At 41.8% G+C, this 27,142-nt stretch overlaps 1 protein-coding gene across 1 annotated transcript; it reads left to right on the top strand.

The window, feature by feature from the left end:
- The first annotated feature begins 235 nt into the window (after positions 1-235).
- Positions 236-10,766, top strand: ARL13A (ADP ribosylation factor like GTPase 13A). Its single transcript, XM_040266516.1, has 8 exons — positions 236-484; positions 844-914; positions 4,972-5,227; positions 6,082-6,187; positions 6,688-6,872; positions 7,445-7,565; positions 7,659-7,983; positions 10,681-10,766. The coding sequence occupies exons 1-8, from the start codon at positions 426-428 to the stop codon at positions 10,764-10,766; spliced, it is 1,209 nt and encodes a 402-aa protein (XP_040122450.1). The 5' UTR covers positions 236-425.
- Positions 10,767-27,142: the final 16,376 nt, after the last annotated feature.

The raw sequence follows: 27,142 nt of genomic DNA, 5'->3' as shown, positions 1-27,142 counted from the left end.
GGTATATCCATACAATGCAATGTTACTTAGCCATAGAAGGGAATGAAATATTAATACATGCTACACCATGGATTAATCGTGAAGAAATTGTCTAAATTATCCTCCACCCCATCACCAATTCCAAGGTTGAATAAAGATATTCCTAACAGGGATGAACTATGGCTGAAGGGGTAGGCCACACCTAATGCCATCATGCCTGTGTAGGTTGCTTTAATAAGAAATCACTGTTTTCCCACGAGTTGATGATAATCGGTTCCCCCGCACCCCACCCATGACATAAACAAGGTTGGACAGAATGAAATAATGGACTTTTGACAGTCCCAGTCTGTTTATCAGTTTCTGCATATTCATAAGCTAATTTAGGTTCAGAGTTAACCATGGGCTGATTTCTTATTTCCTTTAATATTAAAGAACTAAGCTGAATCATGTTCCGGCTTCTGACCTCCTGCTGGTGTCGTCTAAAGACAACTGAAGAGACCGAGAGGTAATACTGTAATTATTTCCTTAGACCTGTTCCACCATTTCCTCCAGGGTACCTAGCCATGGTCCCTCACAGGACAGATCCTTATGATATATTATTAGGGGCATGACTAGGTAGTGTCTACAAGATTAGGGGCAGGGTTGGGGAAGGATGGCAGTTCTACAAGGCAAGTGAATCAAGGAAGCAAAGTGTCCTTGGAGGCTTTGGGGTGTAGTTCCCACTCCACCTTCTACCACCTGGCTTTGCCTTTATGACTGCATTGGGACTACTGCAGGCAGAGCCCCAAACACCAAAAGTATAATTCTTTGTTTAGACTAACAGTACTTTTAAGGCTTTGACTCATTTTTCTTTTCCATTTCTAGACATGTAGCCATCATCATCATTGGACTGGACAACTCAGGCAAAACTGTTCTTGTGGAGGCGTTCCAGAGACGTAAGGAACTGAGAGCATTAGATACTAGTTTAGGTCTCCCCTGGGTCCCAGTGACCAATGAAATGTCATTCCTTCCTACCCTTACTTCATGGCGCTCCAGTTACCTCATTGGAAGGTAAACACTTCCCAACACACATGAACAAGACACACACACACAGAGACACACATACACTCTTCTCCTCAGGTGTTATCAGCCTGTTTATGTAATGTCTGTTACCTGCTTCCTTTACAAGATATCCCAATTGAAGGTCTTTTCATAGTGTCCGTCTGAATGAACTGACTATGGAAAGCACTGCAGTTGATTAGGAAGGATAGCAAGTTTGAAACAGTGTCTAGTTTCAGAGCTCAATTAATGTGGAATTTGGTCTAGATAAGAGAGACAAGTGTGGGATGATGAAGAAGTTTAATAACGTGAAACTCTTTGTGACAGTTCATATAGAGGGTTGGAGCTTGAGAAATGGTGTCAGTTCAGAGACAGGCAAGTTTAATACCAAATCTCCAGTTTAATACCTTGATATTTCAGCCAGTGGTTCAGCCTGGTATTCCACCTTACAGGCAGCAAACTTGATTCTGCCTCTCCCAAATCTCTGATTGGCAGAAATGATAACTAAAGAAAAAAAAAAAAAAGGTAAGAAGCAGCAAGAAAATCAAGGAGCCAAGATAAATCACAAGGTTACTGATAAAGGGAATAATTTTTAGAGCCCAACTCAGCACCACCCCTAGATTCCCATCCAGTCTGGGTGGGGCCTGGGAATACATTAAGAACACCCCAGGCTTTTCTAATAGCCTTCGTTGGGAAGCACTCAACTGTAATTAGCCTTATGCTATTTTTCCTATGAGAATAGCATGTGCTTTCCATTCTAATTTCTAGAAGATAGAGCTTGCAGTCTAATTTGTCACTGTTTAACTTGCCTTGTGCTTGATGAATAACTTGGGGCTGATTCATAAACTTCATTCACAGAGACATTTTTATGGCTAAGAAGCAAATTTCCACTGATGTCACATTCTGAAGAATTATCTCAGGCCACCTCTGTCTATGTTAAGACTTCCAGAGACTAGTAGACTCCTCTGTACCCAAAATGCAATAGCTTGCCCCCTATCAGTTCAGTTCAGTTCAGTCACTCAGTCGTGTCAGACTCTCTGCGACCCCATGAATTGCAGCATGCCAGGCCTCCCTGTCCATCACCAACTCCTGGAGTTCACTCAGATTCACGTCAGTGATGCCATCCAGCCATCTCATCCTCTGTCGTCCCCTTCTCCTCCTGCCCCCAATCCCTCCCAGCATCAAAGTCTTGCCCTCTATAAGCTCCTGCAAATGCTTATAATTGCTGAAAACAGATGATAGCCTAGGGAGGAAGTTCCAATCTATAAGCAGTAACTTGTGTAAATATTTGAAGACACTGGCCCTAAAATATTTTGGGACATAAGCCATTATTACCAACAACATCATTCACTATAACTATTTTGTCTGGCATGGTCATATGGGGCAAGGGATCCAAGCATGGGCACCAGCAGTGCTCTATATGAGGGTGTTTAAAGCAGTTTCAAACCTAGCTATATATTTCAAACTTGAAAAGAAAATGCTTTCTGAGCCCCACCCCATATCTCTCTCTCTCAAAGAATGAGGCCTAGTGTCATAGGTTTTAAGAGCTCCACAGGTGATCCTGGTGCATAGTGGGTACTGAGAGCCAAAAATCAGAATCACACCAATTCACAGGGGACCTGAAGGTTCAGATATTTGAGCCTGGAGAAGGCCCAGGGAATCAAAAATCTTAACAAGTGTGCCAGATAATGCTGAGACAGGCAAAAATTCTACTGCTCTTTAAGGCAGTGAGTCTCAAAATGTAAGGTGAGAAGAATCACCTAGGGATTTTGTTAAACATAGGAGTTTGCTAAAAAAAAAAAAATTAAAGATACCTGAGAGAAGAAGATGTAAGATTTAAAAAAAAAAAATATGCTTGTGTCCCAAGTGTATGGATTCTTATTCATTTGGCACAGGGTGGGACATAACCGTCACCCCCATATAACTCTAAAGCAGATGATCCCCAAACTGTGCTTTATGTAGCATTCTGCTAGGGATATAGAGATGGATTTGACTCAGTATCTGTCCTCAGAGTGTTTATAAATTAATAGAGGAAATAAGAGAAATGTACATTGTCAGAGAGAAACTTCTGATGGTTTCTAGGGTTTTCCAACAATAGACTGAATTATTGGAGAATTGGAAATATTGGAAAATATAAAGAAATAACAGGGAAAAAACATAAAGTTTGCTTTGATATAAAAAATACAATTTAAAACTTACCTTTAGAGTTTTAACCTATTCATTTATTATTTTTAAGTAGTCTAATATAGACATAACAAATAACATAAAATTGTGAATGAAAATTATATGTTCTGTGAACACTATAATTAAATAATTGATGAAGATAAAATCAGAAGAGGACATTATGAGATGATAGTAAAATGTAATAATATGTACATATAACACATATAGAAGCATATTATGTACACACATAAATGTGTGTATAGTCATACATTTCCAAAGATCTGAAAGCAAGACTTCTCAGCTAATCAACTTATTCTGGCAATCCTATAGAAAATGTCCCATGTAAATTTGAAACTAGAGATAAGAAGCTACTGATTCTGGTCTTAGAACTCCCAGGTATGATTGTAGAGAATCTGTAAAATCATCTTGCTACTAATGTGGGCAGAGATCTAAGCCAGGCTGTCGGTTTAATAGACTGGAATGTGTCTACAGAAATGCTGAACTGCATTTCTCTGGGGGCTGAGTGAGAGGTGGGATGCCCTGTGGGACTGTATGGTCTGGCCATAGCCTTGAAAGGGCAAAGGTGTCTGAGTTTGGCATGGTTTCTAGGAGATATGAGAGGAAGAGGACATCATACTCTCCTCCACAGTAACAGGCCCCATAAACATTTACTGAACACTTGCTATGTGTAAGGGAATGTGGAGCCCCTCCCTCACAAAGCTTATATTCACTGGGGAGGCAGGATGTGCACAGAATGAGGTGAAGGACCAGTTTAACACATCATGTGCTTAACTAGAGATCGAAGTGAGAGCTGGGCCAGTCAGCGAGGCTTCCTAAAGAAAGTGGTACTTGAGCTGGGCCTTAAAGAAAGGATGGGAGAGAAGAGCTTCATCAGATGCATTCAACAAATATTTATTGAACATCTGTCTGCCAGTTTCTGTGCTTGACATTGTGAATATATAATAGTAAATACTGAAAGGGTTTCTATCCTGTTGCAGTTTATAACCCAGATAAATAAATCACAGAATTTATAACACTGTAACATGGGCTTCCCCGGTGGCTCAGACAGTAAAGAATCCACCTGCAATGCAGGAGACCTGGGTTCAATCCCTGGGTTAGGAAGATGCCTTGGAGGACAGCATGGCAACCCACACCAGTATTCTTGCCTGGGGGATCCCCATGGAAAGAGGAGCCTAGCAGGCTACAGTCCATGGGGCCACAGAGAGTCAGACACGACTGAGCGACTAAGCATACATGTGCTGTGGTAGTGGTAAGCCCAGAAGAAAGACACCTTATCCGGACTTGGGGATGGTAGTGTGAGTTAAGAAAATTTTCCAGAAGAAACAAGATCTGAATTGACCTTTTAAAAACCAAGGTGTTAACCAAGCAGAGTCGTGGAAAAGTGTTCTAACCAGTAGGAATAGTATCTTGTGAAGGCCCAGGGCAAGGGAGAGCCTGACATGTGTGTCGAATGGGGGATAGGGAGGCACATGAGTCAAGAAGCAGAAGGAGGAAGAGGCTGGGTACCAGAGACCCTGGATACCAGTCAGGGAAGAAGCGGATCTGGCAGGTTAGGAGGTAAAAGTTTGTATTCTGTCTTCAGAGCAGCAGGCACTCAAGGAAGGTTACTGAGCCAGGATAGGGTAGTGTGGGCAAAGTGCTGGTTTAGGAAGATGAATTAGCATGAGCAGGATGGCAGGACACCTCCATAGGATTCCTGAGGGCAGGCTCTAATCAAGGTCCAGATAATCATGTAACAAATTCTTTCATCCTCTCTTCCCCTATGCATAGAACTCCCTAGTAGTAGTAGGATGGAAAGTTGTTCACACTATGAACTAACCACACTCCTGATGGATAATTATGAAGTTTCCATCTATGACCTGAAAGGAGACACGCAGGGCCGCGAAATCTGGCCAAACTTCTATGCTCAGGCACGTGGGCTTATTTTCGTCCTGGATTCCAGCGACTTGGAGCGCATGCAGGAAGTGAAGGTCATCTTATCCAACCTGCTGTCTGATGAAAGAGTGGCTGGGAAACCCATCCTACTGTAAGACTCTCCCTTTGTGTCCAATTTCCCCTTCCCATTCTGAGCCTTTAGAAGAGTAGACAGAGGAAGGGCTAGGTGGTTTCTCTGTCACATCCAATTAGACTGCCTCTCCTCTTTGGCTGAGGGGTAGTGGCCCAGTCCTCTGTGGGCTGTTTTCAAGAGCCACTTTCTACCAGACATTGCCGTGGGGGAACCTGTTATCTAATTGTGCAAAGGTAATTTTGAAGGCAAGCATCAAAGGGAAATGCACACACCCTCCTCAGCCATTTGTCGAGTCTTCCTGAAGATTGCCTCCCTACATTTGCTTCTCTTCTGGCTTCAGTCTCTGACCTTGAGATGAAGGCAAAAAACTCCTGTGTTGCCTATTCAATGCCAGTGGCCTGCTCCCTTGGCAGACTGCCTGAGACTTATGCCACTACCTCTTATTCCAGGGTGATATTTCAGGTGGCCTGTCAATTCTCCCCACCCCCTTTTAGCCTTTTTTATTCCTTGTTAGTACCCCCAGCTCAAGCATGAACAGAGTTTAGGGGAGGGTATAAAAGCTCCAAATTTGTTCCTACCCCAGTTAGAAATTCTAATTAAAGTTTGATGGTGTAGTGTAGAAGTGAGAAATGAGGCTTGGGGATTATCTCAGATTCAAATTACTTGTGCTATTCTTTTCTCCATTGAGAGCTGGCTAGAAAAATGTCTGGATCACCTTATTGGGTATGGCTTAAAAGCTAGTCCCTGGATATGGAGCAGCTGTACCAGAATTGGATATCCCCCTCTTTCCTTTCTTTTCTTGCCCTTGGTCTCTATCTCAGTTTCACTCATCCTCTCTTCTTCCCTCAAAATCTTCCAATGCCTGGTTTTAGCCTGGCCAACAAGCAGGATAAGACGGACGCCCTGCCGCCTGGTGATATCATTGAATATCTGCTGCTGGAGAGACTAATGAATGAGAGCAAGTGTCCGTGCCGAGTGGTAAGTGCCCTGCCCTCCCTTTCCTTGTCCTCTCAACCAAGGCTGATGCCTTCCACAGCCCATAATCAGTCTCCTATGCCAGATCTCAGGCAAAGCCGCTCCCTGACGCAAGTATGGTGATGATTTCTGACTCAACGGTGATAATAAGTACCACTCACTTACAACACTTTTGCATCTGTTTTCTCATTAGGCCTGCAAAATAGCTCTTTAAAGCTGGAAATTTCAGTAGTCTCATTTTATGGTTAAGAAAGCCAAGACTCAGAGACTCTGTGTGCCTTGTCCGAGGTTATACATCTAAGACATGACACTTGATTAAAGGACCTAGCTTTTGTACCTTTCATTTACCTTCTCAGGAGTAAATGTTGAGTATCTCTTAGGAAGTCTTAAGAGCCTCTCTAGGTACAGCAGAGCTTCTGTGTACCTGTGTGCTGAGGGTGATTGAGACTATGGGCCCCAGAGGTCCCAAGCTCCTGGGCTAGAGTCTTCTCTTTTTGTCACAGGAACCTTGTTCAGTTGTCAAAGACCTCCAAAGGAGCCATCAACCTATAATTGATGGCCTGCACTGGCTGTTATCTGCCATTGGGGAGGAATATGAAGAGCTGTGTACTCGCCAACAGCCACTGCCACCAACCATTGCAGCCTCCAGCGGCACTAGAGGATTTGAGGAAAGATCCCCAGCAGACAGGTAATGAGCTGCCTCTGTTAGGTGTACTGATAAGAACAGATGTGGGAGTTAATCTTCAACAAAAGCAGGGAGTTCTGGGAGGAGCGTGAATTCTGTGAGGTGCTGAGCAAGTCTCTCGAGATCAATTGGCCCAAATGAGGTGAAGGCAGTGATCACAAACATCCCAACACTGTTAGGTACATCCTCCCCTAGGCACAATTTGAGTGGGATGAGTTAAATCATCAGTAGTAGAGTTTCTCCAAAACAGGGTTTCTATTCTCTGGTTTGTTACACAGAGGAGAAAAGGAACACAAGCCCCTTAAGGAGCTTATCGGCAATATTCTATGGATAACTATCCTGGAGCTGCTCCACATTCTCCGCTTCCCATTCTCTGATCATTCCAATAATACAGCAAGGTGGGAGAGAACAGGAATATAGAAAAGAAGAAGGAAAAGAAACAGGAGGTGATCAAGGTTTTGAGGAATAAAAAGACTAAATGTCCTCTTCATCTGTTGTTCCTCTAATTGTCAAAAGACACATGGCAGGAATGGGGGGATAGTTGAATTTGATTAAGGAGCTTGAATCTGTTTTCACTATGGCTTTATCCTCTCTATCGTCTCCAGCTTTGCTACCCAGATGAGAATGTCCAAAGAAAATAGACAGCATGTAGGACAACACTCAATGGAACCTAAGCCTCTGAAGTCAATCCTGCTAGTAAGTGGCTCATTAAATGTTATTGCCTCAGGGACCAATCTCTGAACTCTTTGGGCACCAATTGACTTTCTCCTCCATCTTGCTGATATACAGAAAGAAGGTGTAAGAATAAGACCCAAGAAGAACGTATCAGTAACCTTTGCCTTAGATGAACCCATGGAGGAAGGTGAATATTCTGGGGTAAATGGATCTCGTAACACCGCTGGAGTGCGTAACACCACTGGAGCTCATAACACCGCTGGAGCTGGTAACACCGCTGGAGCTGGTAACACCACTGGGGCTCGTATCGCCACTGGGGCTCATATCACCGCTGGGGCTTGTATCATCGCTGGAGCACCTAACACCTCTGAGCTTCGCTATGGTCCAAGTGATGACTTTCAGCCCCCAGCGCCATATACTGGGGACGATCCTTTTGAAGGTAAGGCTGGATCACTGATTACTTAGGGTAGAAAAGATATAAAGGCCTTTCCTCACAATTTAAAGTGAGGAGTTTTGAGCCCAAAACTCTTTTTTCATGCTATGGTTGGAGATCAGGAGAGAAGCAGATCAAGTGATTGGAGAGTACCATCTGGCAGCCCAGTACGATGCTCCAAGATCTTTGTTTGGATGGCTGTAGGGTTATCTTAAAGGTTATGATTTCCAGTGATAGACGTACAAATTGGTACAATCTTTAAAGAGAGTAGTTTGGTTGTCTGTCTCCCTCCTACTCTCCATCTCTCTCTCTCTCTGTGTGTGTGTGTGTACATGTGCACATGCTCAGTTATGTCCAACTCTTTGCAACCCCATGGACTGTAGCCTGCAAGGCTCCTCTGTCTATGGGATTTCCCAGGCAAGAATACTGGCGCGGGTAGCCATTTCCTACTTCAGGGGATTCCCCAACCCAAGGATTAAACCTGTGTCTCTTGTGCCATATATATATATATATCTTGGAGAAGGAAATGGCAACCCACTCTAGTATCTGTGCCTGGGAAATTCCATGGACAAAGGAGCCTGGTGGGCTACAGTCCATGGGATCACAAAAGAGTGGAACATAACTTAGCAACTGAACAACAAGAACAGCACATATATATATATATATATATATATATATAGAGAGAGAGAGAGAGAGAGAGAGAGAGAACTTTAAAATTGTAGAAACCATATGAGCCAATCATTTTATGTCTTGAATTGTAGCCAAAGATAGACAAGTACACAAAAAAGAATGCTCATAGTTGTTCAATCACAGCATTGTGCATAACAGCTAAAAGCTGGAAACAAGCTAAAGGTCTAACGATGGTGAATGGCTAAATAAATTATGGTGCAGCGATACAATGGAATACTATGCAGACCTTGAAAGGGCTAATGTTGACATATTGACTGGCATGGGAAGTTTTCCACAACCCAGTGTTTTGTTGGAGAAAATAGAAAGTCAGAGGACAGCATGTACAGCATGATGTATATATGTCCATCGACTATCTGGAGGGAAATCACCAAACATGAGCAGTGGTTTTCTCTAAGGGTAAGAGTCTAGGTGATTTTTAGAAGAGCCGAGGTACCTTTCTTAGGATTTTTGTATTATCAGAAATTTTTTAATAATCATATATGATTTCTCCAATACACTAAAGGCACTAAAAAAAGAAAGCTGTGAGGATTTAAAGGCCCATTGTTAATGGCTACTCCATCTCAAATGTTCCTTGGCCTCAGTTTCCATGACGGTAAACCGTCAGTTTTATAATGTCTCCTTTGCTCTCCAAAGAATCTGGCCCTTCAGGCTACCTCAGAGCCTTGGGTTGTTACACCTACACAGAGGGGCTGTTAGTTCTGTCTGTTAATACCTCCACAGTCCCCCTATAATTTCACCTACTCTAACATAGTATCCCTTAGAACTCCCGTTGTGCCCATACATCAATCTTCAAGCCATCAAATTAATCTTATCCCCACCAAGAGGCTCAAAAATAGTTAAGGGGAATGAATAGTTTGAGAATAGCTTGAAATAGTTTAAGGATGAAGACGACCTGGACAGGAACACTGAGGACAGAGGTGCTGCTCTGGGAAGGAGGATGCAAGTTGAGTGGCAGGAATCCAGCAGAAGAGTGGAAGAAGTGTCTTTCTAGATGTCTGATTCTACTCCTAAGTCTCTGTCCAAAATTGAAACGCATTTTTCATTTCTATAACCTCAGAGCCAAGGGCAAAAAGGATAATGGACATCTGGGACTCAGAGATGTTACTGGACAATCCCTGATGAAGCCTTTGAAGCCTTTGACGTGGTTAGTATTCCTCAGGTGAAGGGAAGAGAGCAAGAGGGAGAGCAAGTATGAGGTCAGGGCAGAGGGGGACACCTGGTGGGATGCAATCTACAGCCCTTGGAAAGTAGGCAACACTCTCCTCACCTGGAAGGACAGGAAGTCTGGTGCCTAGCTTCACTTGCAGTGACGCCTGTTTTCTTTCTCTTTTAGCAGACTTTTAACAGAGAGCTAAAGAGAAAAATGAAGGAACATCAAAAGAAACACCTCATATCCCTCCTTTATAAATGGATTCATTTGCAGAACCATTAAGATTTGTCAGTTTTCAAATTTCTGTGTGTTAATACCGCCACAGTCCCCCTATAATTCCACCTACTCTAACATAATATCCCTTAGAACTCCCGTTGTGCCCATATATAAATCTTTGAGCCATCAAATGAATCTTATCCCCACCAAGAGCTCAAAAATAGTTAGGGGGAATGAATAGTTTGAGAATAGTTTGAAATAGTTTAACAATGAAGACGACCTTGGCAAAGAAGATCAGAAGATCTTTGTACCCAGATGCTCCTGATGAAGTCTGTGAGCAACATATCAAGGATAACCAACTGCAGTTGAGTCTTAGAAGTACAGGGCCAGTTTAGAACTACATTTTCTCCCCTTGTGTTCTTGGGTGGAAGGGGACTGGCATTATTCTGCTGAGAATTATGCTCTATGGAATCATTTTTTAGTCACGCCTCCGAAAACAACTCGGTTTTAAATTCCCAGCCACTGTCTGTGAAGCCTGGCAACAATTCTTTTGCTGTCCCTTCAGGAATAGCAACTGTCTCTCCTAACATTTAGGTTAGGTGTGCAAAAACTGTATGAGCTTAAAAACATTCAACTGTCCATCCCAGAGAGGGCAGTGTTAGTGGTGGGAATCATCATTCATTATGATTACAGCTGCTACTTCACCATCAGTACCACAGCCCCCATTGCCTGAGTGCCTTCTGGTTGTCAGACATAGCACGAAGCTCTTCACGTTCATTATTTTATTCACAAAAACCCATGGGTGTAGGCAGCGTATTTGTTTCTGTTTGATAGATGAAGAAATTAAGGGGCAGAAAAAAAATAACTTATCTAAGGTCCCAGAGGCTGTAAGATGCAGAACAAGGAACCAAACCCAGATCTGACTCTGAAGCTACTTTAGGCCAGAAAGATCTTCTTATGCTTTTCTCAAACTTTACCCAGAAGAGAAAGCTATATCCAGGGAAAATGTTGACGCTTCATCATGCCCATGTTAGAAGAATTAGGTTGACTGCAGTAAGCACACTGATGGCAGTGGCAGACCCAAGTGAGCTAGCACTTCCATTCTGCCAGACACTAGGCTAAGCGGTTTGCGTACATTCCTGCCTTTCATCTTCATAAGACTTTGAGGTCAGTTCTACTATACCATCATCTTACAGAGGCAGAAACTGATGTTTAAAGAGGCCAAACAATTTGTCCCAAGGCACCCATTAGGAAATGACAGAACTGCTCTTCAGACTAAACCAAGTCCCAACTCCATAACTCATGGTCTTAACTCCTACCCTATGTGGTCTCACCAGGAAGTATAAACCAACTAGCCTATAATTGTTTCTGAGAGAGAGAAACCTGGCACATAATAAGCATCAGTCTCACAACCCCATCTGGAGAGCCAGACACTGTCTAAGGCTGCAGCATTTGCTATTATGCATTGCATATGGCCTTATGTCCAAGGGGACCACCTCAGGCACTTTGTGGGTCTTTGACAGGATTCTAAGGTCCGGCTTACTAGTCATGGCGATGGAAGCAATCTTAAAGAACCTCTAGTCCAATCCCAGTTGTTATACAGATTAGGCATTTGGTACAGAGAGGTTAAGTGACTTGCTTAAGACTGTAGAGCTGATTACTGACAGACATGTTCCTAAAATCCAGATCTCCTATGTACCTGAGCCAGTGTGCTATCTTCCCTGCCCCAATATACTACACCCTCTCTGGGTCTTCTCTGGACACTCGACCCATTTGGACTTGTGCTTGCATAATTGCTAAGTTACTTCAGTCATGTCTGACTCTGTGCAACCCTATGGACTATAGCCCACCAGGCTCCTCTGTCCATGGGATTCTCTGGGGAAGAATACTAGAGTTGGTTGCCATGCCATCCTCCAGGGGATCTTCCCAACCCAGGTATCGAACCCACATCTCTTCCATCTCCTGTACTGGGAGGTGGGTTCTTTACCACTAGCACCACCTGGGAAGCCCATCTTGACCCCACCTACATTCCCTCCAATTTGTCCAATAAATATTACTGGAAAATTCTGCTGACAGTCCTTCCAACCCAGGGATGTAGCAGATGTCTCTACTGAAGAGGAGTTTACCAGACAGGAGACTATAATTCAACAAACCAAGGTTCTTCACTCATGTTGCTCTTTACAGCATTATGTCTGAGGCAGGCATACTTTCTCAGCCAAGAGGGGAAGAAAGTATGGCTAGAAGGGATTAGGAGTGCTATCTATGAATATGAGCAGGGTGGAGAATTTAGGTTGAAACAACCTCTGACAAAACTGAATTTCAGTATATTGGCTTACTTTCCTTTCTACAATATACGTGTTTCTGGGTGTCAACCAAAGTTTCCTACAGAAAGTCTATTAATCAAAAATATTTAAAGAATATCCCTTCAATACAGCCAGGAAAACCTTATTTATTTTGAGTGAATAATTTGGTTGCTGCAGGGTGTTGCCATACTTTCCAAACCCCTTATCAAGCTGGATGACCTGGCAATTACCCCCAGTGAAGACAAGCACATACCTCACAGGCTTGTTTTGAGGATCAAAGAGGACAAGCCAGGGCCAAAATGCTAGGCAGAGTGCCTGGCACATAATAAGTAGCTCATGAAATGTTACCTACTATTATTATGATTAGGGGAGGATCTTAGATCATCAGATAGCTATACTTCCATACTGGAAGAAGTATCCTCTTTTCTGCAGACTAACCCAAGGAGAGACGTCTTAGATTCTAAACTACAAAGAGTATAGGGAATCTAGGCTAATTATAGGGCTTTCCTGGTAGCACAGCTGATAAAGAATCCACCTGCAATGCAGGAGACCCCGGTTCAATTCCTGGGTTGAGAAGATCCCCTGGAGAAAGGATAGGCTATCCACTCCAATATTCATGGGCTTCCCTGGTGGCTCAAACGATAAAGAATCCACTTGCAAGACCTGGGTTTGATCCCTGGGTTGGGAAGAACTCCTGGAGAAGGGCATGGCAAGCCACTCCAGCATTCTTGCATGGAGAATCCCCATGAACAGAGGAGCCTGATGGGTAACAGTCCATGGGGTCACAAAGAGTCAGACATGACCGAGTGATTAAGTATATAGCACAGCAGAGTGACTATAACCACTGCCAACCCCCACTACCCAGATCCTTGTCTTTGAGAATCCTAAAATTTGCCAAAAAACAAAGGTCTTACAAACTGTCTCAGTGTGGCAGCCCAAGGACCAAAATTAATGAGAGCTTCTTGAGCCTTGGGGGCAAATTTTCTTTCAGGCAAGTGGTTGCCTTGGAGTTTCTCTCCTTTCATTGTCAAGGTCTTGGCCTGCCTCCTCCAGGACTTTTAAAGTCTAGCTCGTGTCAGAGACACTTCAAATATATGACCCTGGCTCATCATTCAACGAGCCCTATGTGGCTCTGGGTACTTGTCCATTTCGTCTTGCAAGACAGGCCTGGGCTTTTGGATTAGAGAATTCCATGTGTATAGGTAGAGATGCTGTGTTCTGAATGGTTTTAACTCCTGAAATCTTGTCACCACTCTTCATATACTGTTACTACCCATCCTAGTGTGCAATCAGTAGGGCTGGTATCCAGTATGATCTGCAGAACATGGGTCAGAGATTCAGTACACTGTTAAGAGTTAAGGAAGAATTGTGATGATTTGGGATTGGATATGGAAACCAAGAACAGGTAACCTAGTCACAAATCCCCTGGAAATTTGAGCTTTTGGTGCTTGAACCATTCTAGTTGTGTTTCAAATATCACTCTTTCCTCCCAGTATCCTATTAAAACCACTCATCTTCAAGGCAGTTGCAACTGGCAAGACTTAAATACACCACTCAGGAGAATTTTGCCAACTAGCATTCTTAACTATAAAACACAATTGGCTATGGGTAGGGTAGGGCTCAAGTCGGGATTCACTGCTTTGTCATTCACCCCTGTAAACTCTTCAATGGATAGCCCAAACTTGGATTTCTGACAGGAAAGGGTGTAGAGAATAGGTGTTCTATCGCCCACCATCCCAACATCCCACTTCATTTTCACAGGTGCACCTAAAAGAACTACAGCCATGGTACCTCTGACCCATGCCTATTCCTTTAACTATAATAATCCATCCTCCCACTCCCCTGGCTTTTTTTCTTATATCAAGCTCTATGGGAAACACAGGTGGAGTTATTATCCCAGGCGAGAGAGAAAGTAGCAGAAACTTCCTGCTATTGGGAGGGAGACCGTATCAGCTGAGGGCTGTGGGAGTCAGGGGGCTTGTACTTCCACTCCAGTGCTCCTGGAGTGCCTGGCTCAGGTCCCAGGAGCCCAGGAGGCTCTGCTGGTTGGTGGTGGGCAAAGCGATGTTAACAAAGTGCTCAAACTGTGCTGGGCGATGATGACTCAAGAATCCCACACAATCCCACGCTCCTGCTAGTCACCACTTCCAGGAATTAAAATAGACCTCTGGTGCTAAGAGACAGCAGGCCTTTTATATCTGCTCAAAAAAATGAGCCCAGCCTTAAGGACTATCCTGCTATTTGATACAATGGAATATTACACAGCCATTAAAGATGCCAATTATGTGCACTGTGCAGGTGGGAACCAGAATGTGAAATAATGTTACACGAAAACAGCACAATAGGAAATAGGTACACATGCTGATCAGAACTATGGAAAACACACATCGAATAATTCATCCCTCAAGTACCAAAGAGAATGAAGAGCACCAGAGTCCTTTGAGTTTCCACCCCTACCCCCAACAACACCTTGTATTTTTTTTAATATCACAGTCTTTTATTTTATTTTTTCCCGTATTTGTATACATCCCCTTCTTTTTTTTAATTTTACTTTATTTTACTTTACAGTACTGTATTGGTTTTGCCATACATCAACATGAATTATAATGCACTTTTTAAAATTGTAGTGCTGGTTATGCTAGGTTACTAAAGCATCTGCCTTTTAAGTGACACAGGAGTTAACTCTGCAAATTATTTGATTCAGGAAATAAATAAGAATTTAATGCTAAGGGGGCTGATGCTTTAAAATGGGTTTCCCAGGTGGCACAGTGGTAAACAACCTGCCTGCCAATCCAGGAGACGAAAAGAGACATGGGTTTGATCCCTGGGTTGGGAAGACCCCCTGGAGTAGGAAATGGCAACCCACTCCAGTATTCTTGACTGGGAAATTCCACAGACAGAGGAGCCTGGTGGGCTACAGTCCATGAAGTCGCAAAGATCCGGACGTGACTGAGTGACTGAGCACATATACACCATTTCAGGTTTAGCACTCCAGTGAGAAATTCCTTCAAAACACCTAGTCCACCAAGCTCCAATATGGGAGTTTAAGGAAACATGTGTTTGGACCTCTTTTAAGTGGGATTGCTGTGTTTTGAACTAAGCTAGCTTATAAGGAGAGAAAGGAACTATTTTTGGATAGGCTTCCAGAAATCCCTTATTGAAGAATTGCTAAATGCTTTCCCCCAGCCCCACCCTTGTCTCCGGTAGTGCTTATTAAACTTAGCCAAACATCTAGCACATATATGGGTGTCTGGGTAAGCACTATTTTTCTGGAGCTCTGGCCTCAAGCCCTGCCCAGACTTGGTTTTTTTTAGAATTAGCTTTCAATCAGTACATCTAGTTTTTAAAAGACTATGTGTAGACTTTTCTTTATTAAAAAAAGAACTTTGTATTCTGAAATTTCAGATTTATGGAAGATTTGTAAATACAGTATGAAGAGTTCCCATATACCCCTCACCCAACTTCCCCTAACGTTAAGATGCATATAACTCTGCTAGATTGATCAAAACTATGATATTAACATTAGCACAATACTATTTATTAAACTATAGACTTAATTCAGATTTCACAAGTTTTTCCAATAATGTCCTTCTTCTGTGCAGGGTTTAATCCAGGATCCTATGCAGTGATTATAGTAGTTTAGTTTAAAAAAAAAAAAACAACCTAGAAACGATTCTCCTTTTAGGAGGTGAAACAGGTAAGCCAGTAAGTGACTGGCCAATTTACGATCCTGAGCTATTCTAAGAAACTCATGAAGGAACTCTATTACTTCTGTACCAAAGCTCTGAATTTGTGACACCTCTCATCATGGTTATTTTCAGAAAACATGTCTTGCATCAGCACTTCTCACAGTAGTACAAAGGGATTTGACAAGTGGGTTATTTTAGCAACCAATATTATGAGGGTGACAAAATGAGCAGGATGGCCTTATCTGTTGCCTATGTGTCATTTTTCTTCAGACTGTATTTAAGCGTCTAACTAGAAGCTGTAATATTTGACTGTAACATAAATGCTGAGAAACACCCACACCAGCACGGAAGGGACTCTCTCCAATGTGTGTTTGGTTTTGTTTGCCTGAAATGAAGTATTGAAATCTTACAGAAACCAAATTGAATAGGTTATTTTGACTCTTTGTTAATCTCAAGAGAGGAAAAGGAAATGAGGCTATGATATCCATTTATTCCCTCAACAAATAATTGGATTATTAAGAATAATCCCCCCTTAATCCATGCAAACTAGGTGCCAGGCAATTTGCAAAGTGCTTCACAAATACTCTTTCACTGAATAAATCACAACAATCTCATGAAGTAAGTACCATTACCATTCTTTTACAGATAGAGGGGCAAGGAACAGAGGTTAAGTAACTCACCCAAAGTCATACGGCACATAAAAGTGATGCAGCCACAACTCAAGACTAGGTCAGCCTGATTCCACAGCTGGTCAGCTTGGCCAGTATGCTATATTATTGCTCTGAGCACCTGCTGCATTTCATACACTGGCTTGGGTGCTAGACAGAAATAGAATAGTGAACAGTCCTTATTCCCTCAAATCTTATTCTAGTTGAAGGAGAGAGACCCTAAAATAGCTAAATAACAGCCCTCTCTTCTCTTTAGGTATTCCTTGGATTGGTTACAAGGTGAGCAGTAAATGCAAACAGTGAATCCCCACACCTTTATATATTTAAACTCCCTGCGTGTACCCTGAGGATCTCTGACAGAAATGGACTAGAGGATATTGACATATTCTTCCATTTTGTGGCTCTGGGCTAGGTGTCAGCATCCCTCCCCACCCACTTAGTCTCCTTTGAGGAAAACTATATATGCAAATGCATATAACAATGAAATCAAATCAGCTGATGGAAATGTTTAAGTCTGGTACATAATAATTATACTCCATTTCAACTGTCCTTTGCACTTGCATTACTTGGTGAGCTCTAAGGGAGCTTCAGTTGGTTCATGACTGTGCTTTATGGCATGCCATTTTGAAATATATTTCTCAGAAAAATGACAATGATGACCCTGTAAATTATAAACTGGAAATGTGATTTTAAAAGTGAAGGGCTAAAAGTTAAATCTCAGCAAATGGCAATCATTCTCTCCTCTCTCCCAACCTCCAAACATCAAATACCCTAACCCTGTGGTTTTCAATGCTGGCTGCATATGGGAATCACTGGGGTAACTTCAAAATTACTAATGCCTGTGTCCACCCCCAGAGATTGAAATGATTTAATTATCTGGGGTGTGGCTTGGGCTTTGGAAGTTTTAAAAGATCCCCAGGGGATTTTAATGTGCAGACAAATTTGGGAACAATGGCCCTTATTGGAGGATCATAACCCTGGCTGCAGACTTTCCAGGTGGCGCTAGTGGTTGCGGGTAGACAGAAGAGACACAGGTTTGAATCCTAGGTCAGGAAGATCCCCTGGAGGAGGGCACAGCAACCCACTCCAGTATTCGTGCCTGGAGAATCCCACGGACAGAGGAGCCTGGCAGGCTGCAGTCCATTGGGTCGCACAGTCAGACATGACTGATGCAACTTAGCACACACATGCAATCCTGGCTGTGGGCTTCCTCTGTGGCTCAGCAGTAAAGAATCTTATCTGCAATGCAGGAGATGTAAGAGACGTGGGTTCGATCCCTGGGTCAAGAAGATCTCCTGGAGGAGAGCATGGCAACCCATACCAGTATTCTTGCCTGGACAGAGGATCCTGGTGGGCTACAGTCCATAGGGTCATAAAGGGTTGGACACAACTGAAGTAACTTAGAAAGCAAGCAAGCAAGTAAGCAACACTGGCTTCACATTAGAATCATGTTCAGGGAATATTTTAAAAATCCTGATGCTTGGGCCACATCCCAGACTAATTAAATTAGAAGATCTAGGGGTAGCGCCCCGGAGAAGGCAGTGGCACCCGACTCCAGTACTCTTGCCTGGAAAATCCCATGGATGGAGGAGCCTGGTAGGCTGCAGTCCATGGGGTTGCTAAGAGTAGGGCACAACTGAGCAACTTCACTTCCACTTTTCACTTTCATGCATTGGAGAAGGAAATGGCAACCCACTCCAGTGTTCTTGCCTGGAGAATCCTAGGGATGGGGGAGCCTGGTGGGCTGCCGTCTATGGGGTCGCACAGAGTCGGACACGACTGAAGCGACTTAGCAGCAGCAGCAGCAGCAGCAGGGGTAGCGCCCAAGTCCCCAAAACCAGGATTTTCTGAAAAGCTCCCAGAGGTAATTCAATGTGCAGCCAAGACTGGGAAGCATGGTTGTGGGAGCAACTTCACACCTGTAAAGGCAATGGTAAAATTTGCACTCAGAGGTTCAGCAACTCTAAGATGAGCCTAATGAGAAGCCAGTTCTAGACACCAGGTAGGAAGCAGGCTGAGGACAAACCCTTAGAATAACTGTCCTACTTTAATATCAATAAAATGAGCTCATCTTTTCTTGTCATTTATGCGAGTCAACTTTAAGGCTTATCTAAGACCACTAGCAACTGAAGGTTCTATGCCTGACTTCCTACCACACCTACCAAAATAACTGCAGAGAGAATGGGAAAGGAAGTGCTTTAAAGGGATGAAAACCTTTGCAAAGGACTGCAAACCAGTGCTCAGAGACCCTGCATGGATATAGACAAGGAGAAACCACAAAAGCAAGTTATTTGGCCTACACATTACCCAACTAGTTAGGTTTTTAAATTTTTTTATTGGAGTGTAGTTGATTTACAATATCGTGTTAGTTTCTGCTGCATAACAAAGTGAATCTGTTATACATATACCTCAACTAGTTAGTTTTTATCTGCAAGTTGATGTGCATTTTTACTCATCAAGCCAAATGCTGGGCTTGTAGGGGGAAAAAAAACCCTAGCACATGATTCTCATCCTTACCTACACATTAGAGCCATCTGAGAAGGTTTTAAAATAATGATGCTAAGGCCACACCCAAAGTGAATTAAATCAGAATCTCTGAGGGGATGACACCCAGAAATCTGTTTTAAAATATCTCCGGGTGGAAAGGTGAGGGAGAGGGATAAATTAGGAGGTTGGGATTAACATATACACACTATATATTTACTATATATATATATATACTATATGTAAAATAGATAATCAACAAAAACCTACTGTATAGCAGAGGGAACTGTATATTCTGTAATAACCTATATGGGAAAAGATTCTGAAAAAAATAGACATATATATATATGTATATATGGGCTTTCCTTGTGGCTCAGCTGGTAAAGAATCCGCCTGCAATTCAGGAGACCTGGGTTCGATCTCTGGGTTGGGAAGAGCCCCTGGAGAAGAGAAAGGCAACCCACTCCAGTATTCTGGCCTGGAGAATTCCATGGACTGTATAGTAATTGGGGTCGCAGAGTCAGACATGACTGAGCGACTTTTATTTTCACATATGTGTATATATGTGTGTGTGTGTGTGTATATATATATATATATATATACACACATACCTATACAGTAGGTTTTTGTTGATTATTTTACATATAGTATGTGTATGTGTGTGTGTGTAACTTAATCACTTTACTTTACACCTGAAACTAACACAACATTGTAAACCAACTACACTCCAATAAAAATAAAAATTAAAACACATACCTTGATTAAAAATACTTTTAAAAGTAAAAATTGCTTTAAAATTCTTTTAAAAAAGGGTCCCCAGATGATTCTAATGTTGCAACCATAAAACAAAGAATGTTGCCCACCATCCACTCCTACCTAAAGTACCCCGAAAGGAATTCAGGGCAAAGGTCAGGAATGAGGCACTCTGTGCTCTTGGAAAAAAGGCTTATAGTTAGATATTTTCAGGAAAAAATTTTATGTCCTCAGGTTTTTGCATCTTTCCATACCCAGAAAAGCACTAAAATCATTAACTGAGATATCTGTTCCTCGTGACAACCAGCAACCTTCTACTGGGATGTGTGCTTGATCGCTCATACCCCCTGCTCCGTATGCTACCTGCGTACGGAGGCTGGCAATGGCACCCGACTCCAGTACTCTTGCCTGGAAAATCCCATGGATGGAGGAGCCTGGTAGGCTCCCTGGCTACCTCATCAGAGCAGTTCCTCAGAGCTATCTGAGAGGCTATCTCCTGGGCTACAGCCCTCAGTAAGTCCCCAAATAAAACTGAACTCACAGCTCACAGGTTGTGTGTTTTTATTTCAGTTGATACAACCAAGGCTGCGAACTGTCATTTTAAACCAGTGGTTCTCAAACTTGAGTGTACATTAGAATCACACACATTCAGTAAAACACAAAAAGCTGGGTCTCACCCTCAGAGGTTCTAATCCAGTTAGGATGGAACCTCGAAGTCTGCATTTCAAACAAGCTCCTAGGTGATGCCAATGCTGTTGGTCTAGGGACCACACCTTGAAAGGTAGAGCCCCACATGGACCACTGGTTCTCAGCCTTGGCTGCACATGAGAATTACCGGGGGGGGGGTGTTGCATTTTAATAATACAGATGCCTGAGTCCTCTGCTAAACCAATTAAACTGCAATATCTGAGGTCCAGGGATCAGTATCTTTAAAGGTGATACTAATGTGCACTGCAGCCATGAAATTAAAAGACGCTTACTCCTTGGAAGAAAAGTTATGACCAACCTAGATAGCATATTCAAAAGCAGAGACATTACTTTGCCGACTAAGGTCCGTCTAGTCAAGGCTATGGTTTTGCCAGTGGTCATGTATGGATGTGAGAGTTGGATTGTGAAGAAGGCTGAGCGCTGAAGAATTGATGCTTTTGGACTGTGGTGTTGGAGAAGACTCTTGAGAGTCCCTTGGACTGCAAGGAGATCCAGCCAGTCCATTCTAAAGGAGATCAACCCTGGGATTTCTTTGGAAGGAATGATGCTAAAGCTGAAACTCCAGTACTTTGGCCACCTCATGCGAAGAGTTGACTCATTGGAAAAGACTCTGATGCTGGTAGGGATTGGGGGCAGGAGGAGAAGGGGACGACAGAGGATGAGATGGCTGGATGGCCTCACCGACTCAATGGACGTGAGTCTGAGTGAACTCCGGGAGATGGTGATGGACAGGGAGGCCTGGAGTGCTGCGATTCATGGGGTCGCAAAGAGTCAGACATGACTGAGTGACTGAACTGAACTGAACTGAATGTGCACTGAAGTTTGTTATCCTAGACCTAGATATTTTACAGTTGCAAGAGATCATTTAGTATAAACCCTTGAATTTCCTGAGAATTTAGAGGTACTTTAGCTACTACTGGTCCACAAACCCCAGTTTCTACTATTCTCCCTTAATCATTAGTAGGTATTAACTACATGAACTGTAAATCAACTATACTTCAAGAAAAAATAATAATAAAAATCAACATGACCAATTTAGGGTGACCAACTTGTCCTGGTTTGTCTAGGATGCTTCTGGTTTTAGCACTGAAAATCCCAGATTCAAAGTAAATCAGGATAGTTGGTTATTACAGTTATGTTTCGCAGCTCACAGACTGAATACAGTGCTATTAAATTTTGCTTCTAACATCCAGCATCCAGATCTTGGTTTCTAAATACCATTCTCTAATAAAAGGGATCAGGGCTCCTTGGAAATGACTGATTTCAGGACTAAGGCAGAGAAATGGATGATGAACCCAGGAATTTTCTGTCAGAATTTAAGTTAGTGATCAAAGACTCATGGAAGCATGTCTAAAGGACTAAAGGGATTCCCATTGGCCAAACTGGAAAAAATTTGAGCATTACAAAGAAAATGACAGAACTGGATGGAAAACATTAAGTAACACTGAATTAAGTGATATCCAAAAAAATAAATAAATCTACCTCTCCACTATTGAAAGTAACTATTATATCAATTTGCTCTGAAAATTGGTATTTGAGGGGAAAGAATCTGGCTTTTACCTGGCCCTTTTGGGTCATATCCTATGGATAAGAAAAAGCTCATTTTTACAGAAGAATGCCAGCTAGTAAATGTAGACTGGACGACTGAATTAGAAAATCATCATTTTGCAACCCCAATCAAATCACAAAATCAGAAAATACATTTTAAAAATTAGAAGAAAAAATTACTGAGTTAGGAAACAATAACTGATGGATGCTGAATTTTTTAGGTGAGAGGTAACTGAGGAACAGGACAGTCTGCTGCTGCTGCTGCTAAGTCGCTTCAGTCGTGTCCGACTCTGTGCGACCCCATAGATGGCAGCCCACCAGGCTCCCCGGTCCCTGGGATTCTCCAGGCAAGAACACTGGAGGGGGTTGCCATTTCCTTCTCCAATGCATGAAAGTGAAACGTGAAAGTGAAGTCGCTCAGTCGTGTCTGACCCTCCAGGTTTATTGTTAATTAGGGAGAGAATAAAATTACATGGAGAGTTCTGAGGGCCATGACCTTAACCACCACCTTTACTATGAGTGGACAATTGTCAGTGTGTACCTCTTAATGGAATGCTACATGAAGTATGCAGAATATTTATGAAGCATTCTTATCAAAACTGAATCTAGTGAAGTAGATAAACCTAGATCCTGTTATACAGAGTGAACTAAGTCAGAAAGGGGAAAAAAATATCATCTGCTGTGCTTAGTTGCTCAGTTGTGTCCGACTCTTTGTGACACCATGGACTGTAACCCAGCAATCTCCTCTGTCCATGGGGATTCTTTCCCGGTAAGAATACTGGAGTGAGTTGTCATGCCCTCCTCCAGGGGATCTTCCCAACCCAGGAATTGAACCCAGGTCTCTTGCATTGCAATCAGATTCTTTACTGTCTGAGCCACCAGGGAAGCCCAAGAATACTAGAGTTGGTAGCCTATCCCTTCTCCAGGGATCTTCCTGACCCAGGAACCAAATCGGGATGTCCTGCATTGTAGGCAGATTCTTTACCAGCTGAGATATTAATGCATATATATGGAATCTAGGAAAATGGTACTGATGAATCTATTTGCAGGGAAGGAACAGCAATGCAAACGTAGAAAACAGACTTGTGAACACAGTAGGGGAAGGAGAGGGTAGGATGAATTGAGAAACTAGAATCAACATATACATACTGTCAGGTGTAAAATAGTTAATGGGAAAGCTACTATATAACACAGAGAGCCCAGTCTGGCACTCTGTCACAACCTAGAGGGGTGGGATGGGAAGGGGGAGGGAGATTCCTGAGGGAGGGGATATATATATAATTATGGCTGATTCACGTTGTTGTACAGCAGAAACATTGTAAACACAACATTGTAAAGCAATTATCCTCCATTTAAAAATAAATTTAAAAAAACTGGATCTAATCAAGCCTCTAAACCCAACAATTTCCAGTTTATAGGAAATTCAGGGGCTGGAAGGGAAAGCTAAACACTTTAGCTTTTCTTAAGAAAACAAACCATCCCGGTTTGCCCAGGACTGAGGACTCTCCAGGATGTAGGGTCAGTGTTAAACCAGGAGAATCCTAGGCAAACCAGGATGGTTGGGCACACACACTACAGACAGATTCATAAGTGGGGTAGACCTGGTCTCTAAAAGTCCATGCCATTAACAAAAAGTGGGCAAACTGTTTTAGATTAAAAGGCACTAAAGAGAGACCATACTCAAATGCACCATATGAACCAACCATCAAAGACATTCGGGGGACAGCTGGGGAAATCTGAATATAGAGCAGTACTACTCAGGCAGCCCAGAGATGTAAATGAACCATGTCACTAAGCACAGTATTTAATCCACCTGACCTATTTCTGGAAATGAAACTTCCTCAATGAAGGATGTGGTGCACTGATACACACTCTGGTGCAAGCTCCTTATCTTAGCAAAATGCTAACATGTGTTGAATCCTGGCAGTGGGTATACTGCCGTTCGTTGTATTCAGATCAGTTCAGTCACTCAGTCATGTCTCTTTGCAACCCCATGGACTACAGTGTACCAGGCTTGGCCAAAAAGTTCATCCAAGTTTTTCATAAGATATTCCAGAAAGACCCAAACAAACTTTTTGGCCAACCCAATACTTATTCTTTCAACTTTCCTGTATGTTTAAAAGTTTGCATTATAAAAATGATGAAAGCACAAATTCTAAAATCATATTACTTACACAATGTACACTAACACAGTTAGCACAAAGCTGATTATCTACAACTAATCCTATATTTATTCATTAGATATTCCTCAGGGAATAGCTAAGTTAAAAATAGAAAAAAAAGTTAGCCAAAAGAAAAAAGCACATTCCATGCTGAGGAAACAGAATGTAGAAGGGACCAGAATGGAAGAAATTTGTCTTTTTCAAGGAAAGAAACTCAATGTATATAGAAAAATGAGGCTACCCAGATGATGAAAGGGCTGTGAGGCTCTATGAAGAAGGGTCTTTATTTTATTTAGGACCTTATTTTAAAAACAAGAAGCCCATGACAGACAGATTTCAAGCACTGGAGAAACAATGAGAATGGCATTTTAGAAAACTCACTCTGGCTGCAGAGAATGGAATGGATGGGGGCAAGCGTGAATACAGCAGCACAAGTTGGGAAGATGGCCCTTTCAATAATAAGCTGCTGCAAGATGATGCAACCTGCAGGACGGAGACCTGGTGGCCAGCTGCATGTGGGCAGAGGGCACAGGAAAAGGACTCAGGTGTAATTCCCAGGCTTCTAGCTTGAGTGACTGAGTAGATTGTTATATTCATCAAGATTGAAAACACAGAAGCAAGAACAGGTTTGGAGCAAAGATGTAAAGTACATAAATTAGATGCTTTGAGTTCAGAGTACCCAGAAGATATCCAGGTAGAACCTACCTTGTAGGCAGTTGAATATGAGAATGAGAAAGATAACTCTGACTTCCAGTTTACACTGAGTAGATAGGGAACAAAGAAGGAGAAAATAAGTCATTTTACATTTATAATTTATGTTAAAATTTTTCAATTATAAAAATAATATACTAATATTATTTATATAAAATAAAAATGGGGAAATGGAAATATATGTCTATAATATATAAACATATATTATTTTCATAAAATGAAAAATAGGGAAATGGAAATAAAACTTATTTGACAACCATTAATCAACACTCTTTATCATTCGAGACTACTTCCTTCTAATATTTTTATATGGATATGCATACAATGGGGCTTCCCTTGTGGCTCAACTGTTAAAGAATCCAACTGCAATGCAGGAGACCTGGGTTTGATCCCTGGGTTGGGAAGATCCCTTGGAGAAGGGAAAGGCTACCCACTCCAGCATTCTGGCCTGGAGAATTCCATGGACTGTATAGTCCCTGGGGTCGCAAAGAGTCAGACACGACTGAGTGACTTTAGCTTTTTCCTTTCACACAGTAGCTTTAAAAGCCGTATTTTTATGACAAAGAGGCTTCCCTAGAGGTATTTACGGTTGACAACAGTTAGAAACACTAGGTGACCTGATATTACTTTGTAAATCAGAAAGTGCTTGCTAAGTTATATGTCCTTAGGCTTTTAAGATGTAAAACATAATTTAACTTTTTAAATTATTAAATTTAATTAAATTAGCCTAAGATTCAAATCATAGTTTGCCTATTTTTCTGAAACTCTTCCAAAAAATTACAGAGAAAGGAACACTTCCAAACTCATTCTATGAGGCCACAAACACCTTGATACCAAAACCAGGCAAAGACAACATGAAAAAAGAAAATTACAGGCTAATATCACTGATGAACATAGATGCAAAAATCCTCAACAAAATTCTAGCAAACAGAATTCAACATCACATTAAAAAGCTCATACATCATGATCAAGTTGGGTTTATTCCAGGGATACAAGGATTCTTCAATATACACAAATCAGTCAATGTGATACACCATATTAACAAACTGAAAGATAAAAACCATATGATCATCTCAATAGATACAGAAAAAGACTTTGACAAAACTCAGCATCCATTATGATAAAAAAAAAAAAAACGCTTTCAAAAAATGGGCATAAAATGAACCTACCTCAACATAGTAAAGGCCATACACGAAAAGCCCACAGCAAATATTATTCTCAATGATGAAAAAGTAAAAGCATTCCCTCTAAGATCAGGGACAAGACCAGGGTGTCCACTCTCACCAATATTAGTCAACATAGTTTTGGAAATTCTAGCTATGGCAATTAGAGAAGAAAAATAAATAAAGGGAATCCAGATTGGAAAAGATGAAGTAAAACTCACCATTTGTAGATGACATGATACTATACATAGAAAACACAAAAGAAACTATCAGAAAATTACTAGAGCTAATCAGTGAATACAGCAAAGTCACAGGATACAAGGTTAATACACAGAAACCACTTGCACTCCTATGTACTAACAATGAAAAATCAGAAAGAGAAATTAAGGAATCAATCCCACTCACCATTGCAACAAAAAGAATTAAATATCTAGGAATAAATCTATTTAAGGAGACAAAAGACTTGTATATGGAAAACTATAAGACACTGATCAAAGAAATTAAAAAATGACATAAACAGATGGAGAACTATTCCATGTTCCTGGGTAGGAAGAAACAATACTGTGAAAATGACTATACTACCAAATGCAATCTACAAATTCAATGTGAATCCTATCAAATTACCAATGGCATTTTTCACAGAACTAGAACAAAAAATTTCACAGTTCATATGGAAACACAAAAGACCCCGAATAGCCAAAGCAGTCTTGAGAAAGAAGAATGGAGCTAGACTTCAGGTTATACCACAAGGCTACAGTCATCAAGAAAGTATGGTACTGGCACAAAAACAGAAATACAGACCAATGGAACAAGATAAAAAGCCCAGAGATAAACTCATGCACATGCACCTATGAGTACCTGATTTTTGACAAAGGAGGTAAGAATATACAATGTGGCAAAGACAGCCTCTTCAATAAGTG

Source organism: Oryx dammah, unplaced genomic scaffold, assembly GCF_014754425.2.
Source record: "Oryx dammah isolate SB20612 unplaced genomic scaffold, SCBI_Odam_1.1 HiC_scaffold_23, whole genome shotgun sequence".
In the NCBI taxonomy this organism is placed as follows: domain Eukaryota; kingdom Metazoa; phylum Chordata; class Mammalia; order Artiodactyla; family Bovidae; genus Oryx; species Oryx dammah.
The sequence above is the reverse complement of the archived record's forward strand: the minus strand, read 5'-3'. Positions and strand labels throughout refer to the sequence as shown.

Bases quoted from the DNA above. Each gene is read 5' to 3' on its own strand.
- ARL13A (XM_040266516.1), top strand. From the start codon at position 426: ATGTTCCGGCTTCTGACCTCCTGCTGGTGTCGTCTAAAGACAACTGAA. The intron at 485-843 runs GTAATACTGTAA...TTCCATTTCTAG, and splicing joins ACAACTGAAGAGACCGAGAG to ACATGTAGCCATCATCATCA. The intron at 6,873-7,444 runs GTAATGAGCTGC...AATCTGTTTTCA, and splicing joins GAAAGATCCCCAGCAGACAG to CTATGGCTTTATCCTCTCTA.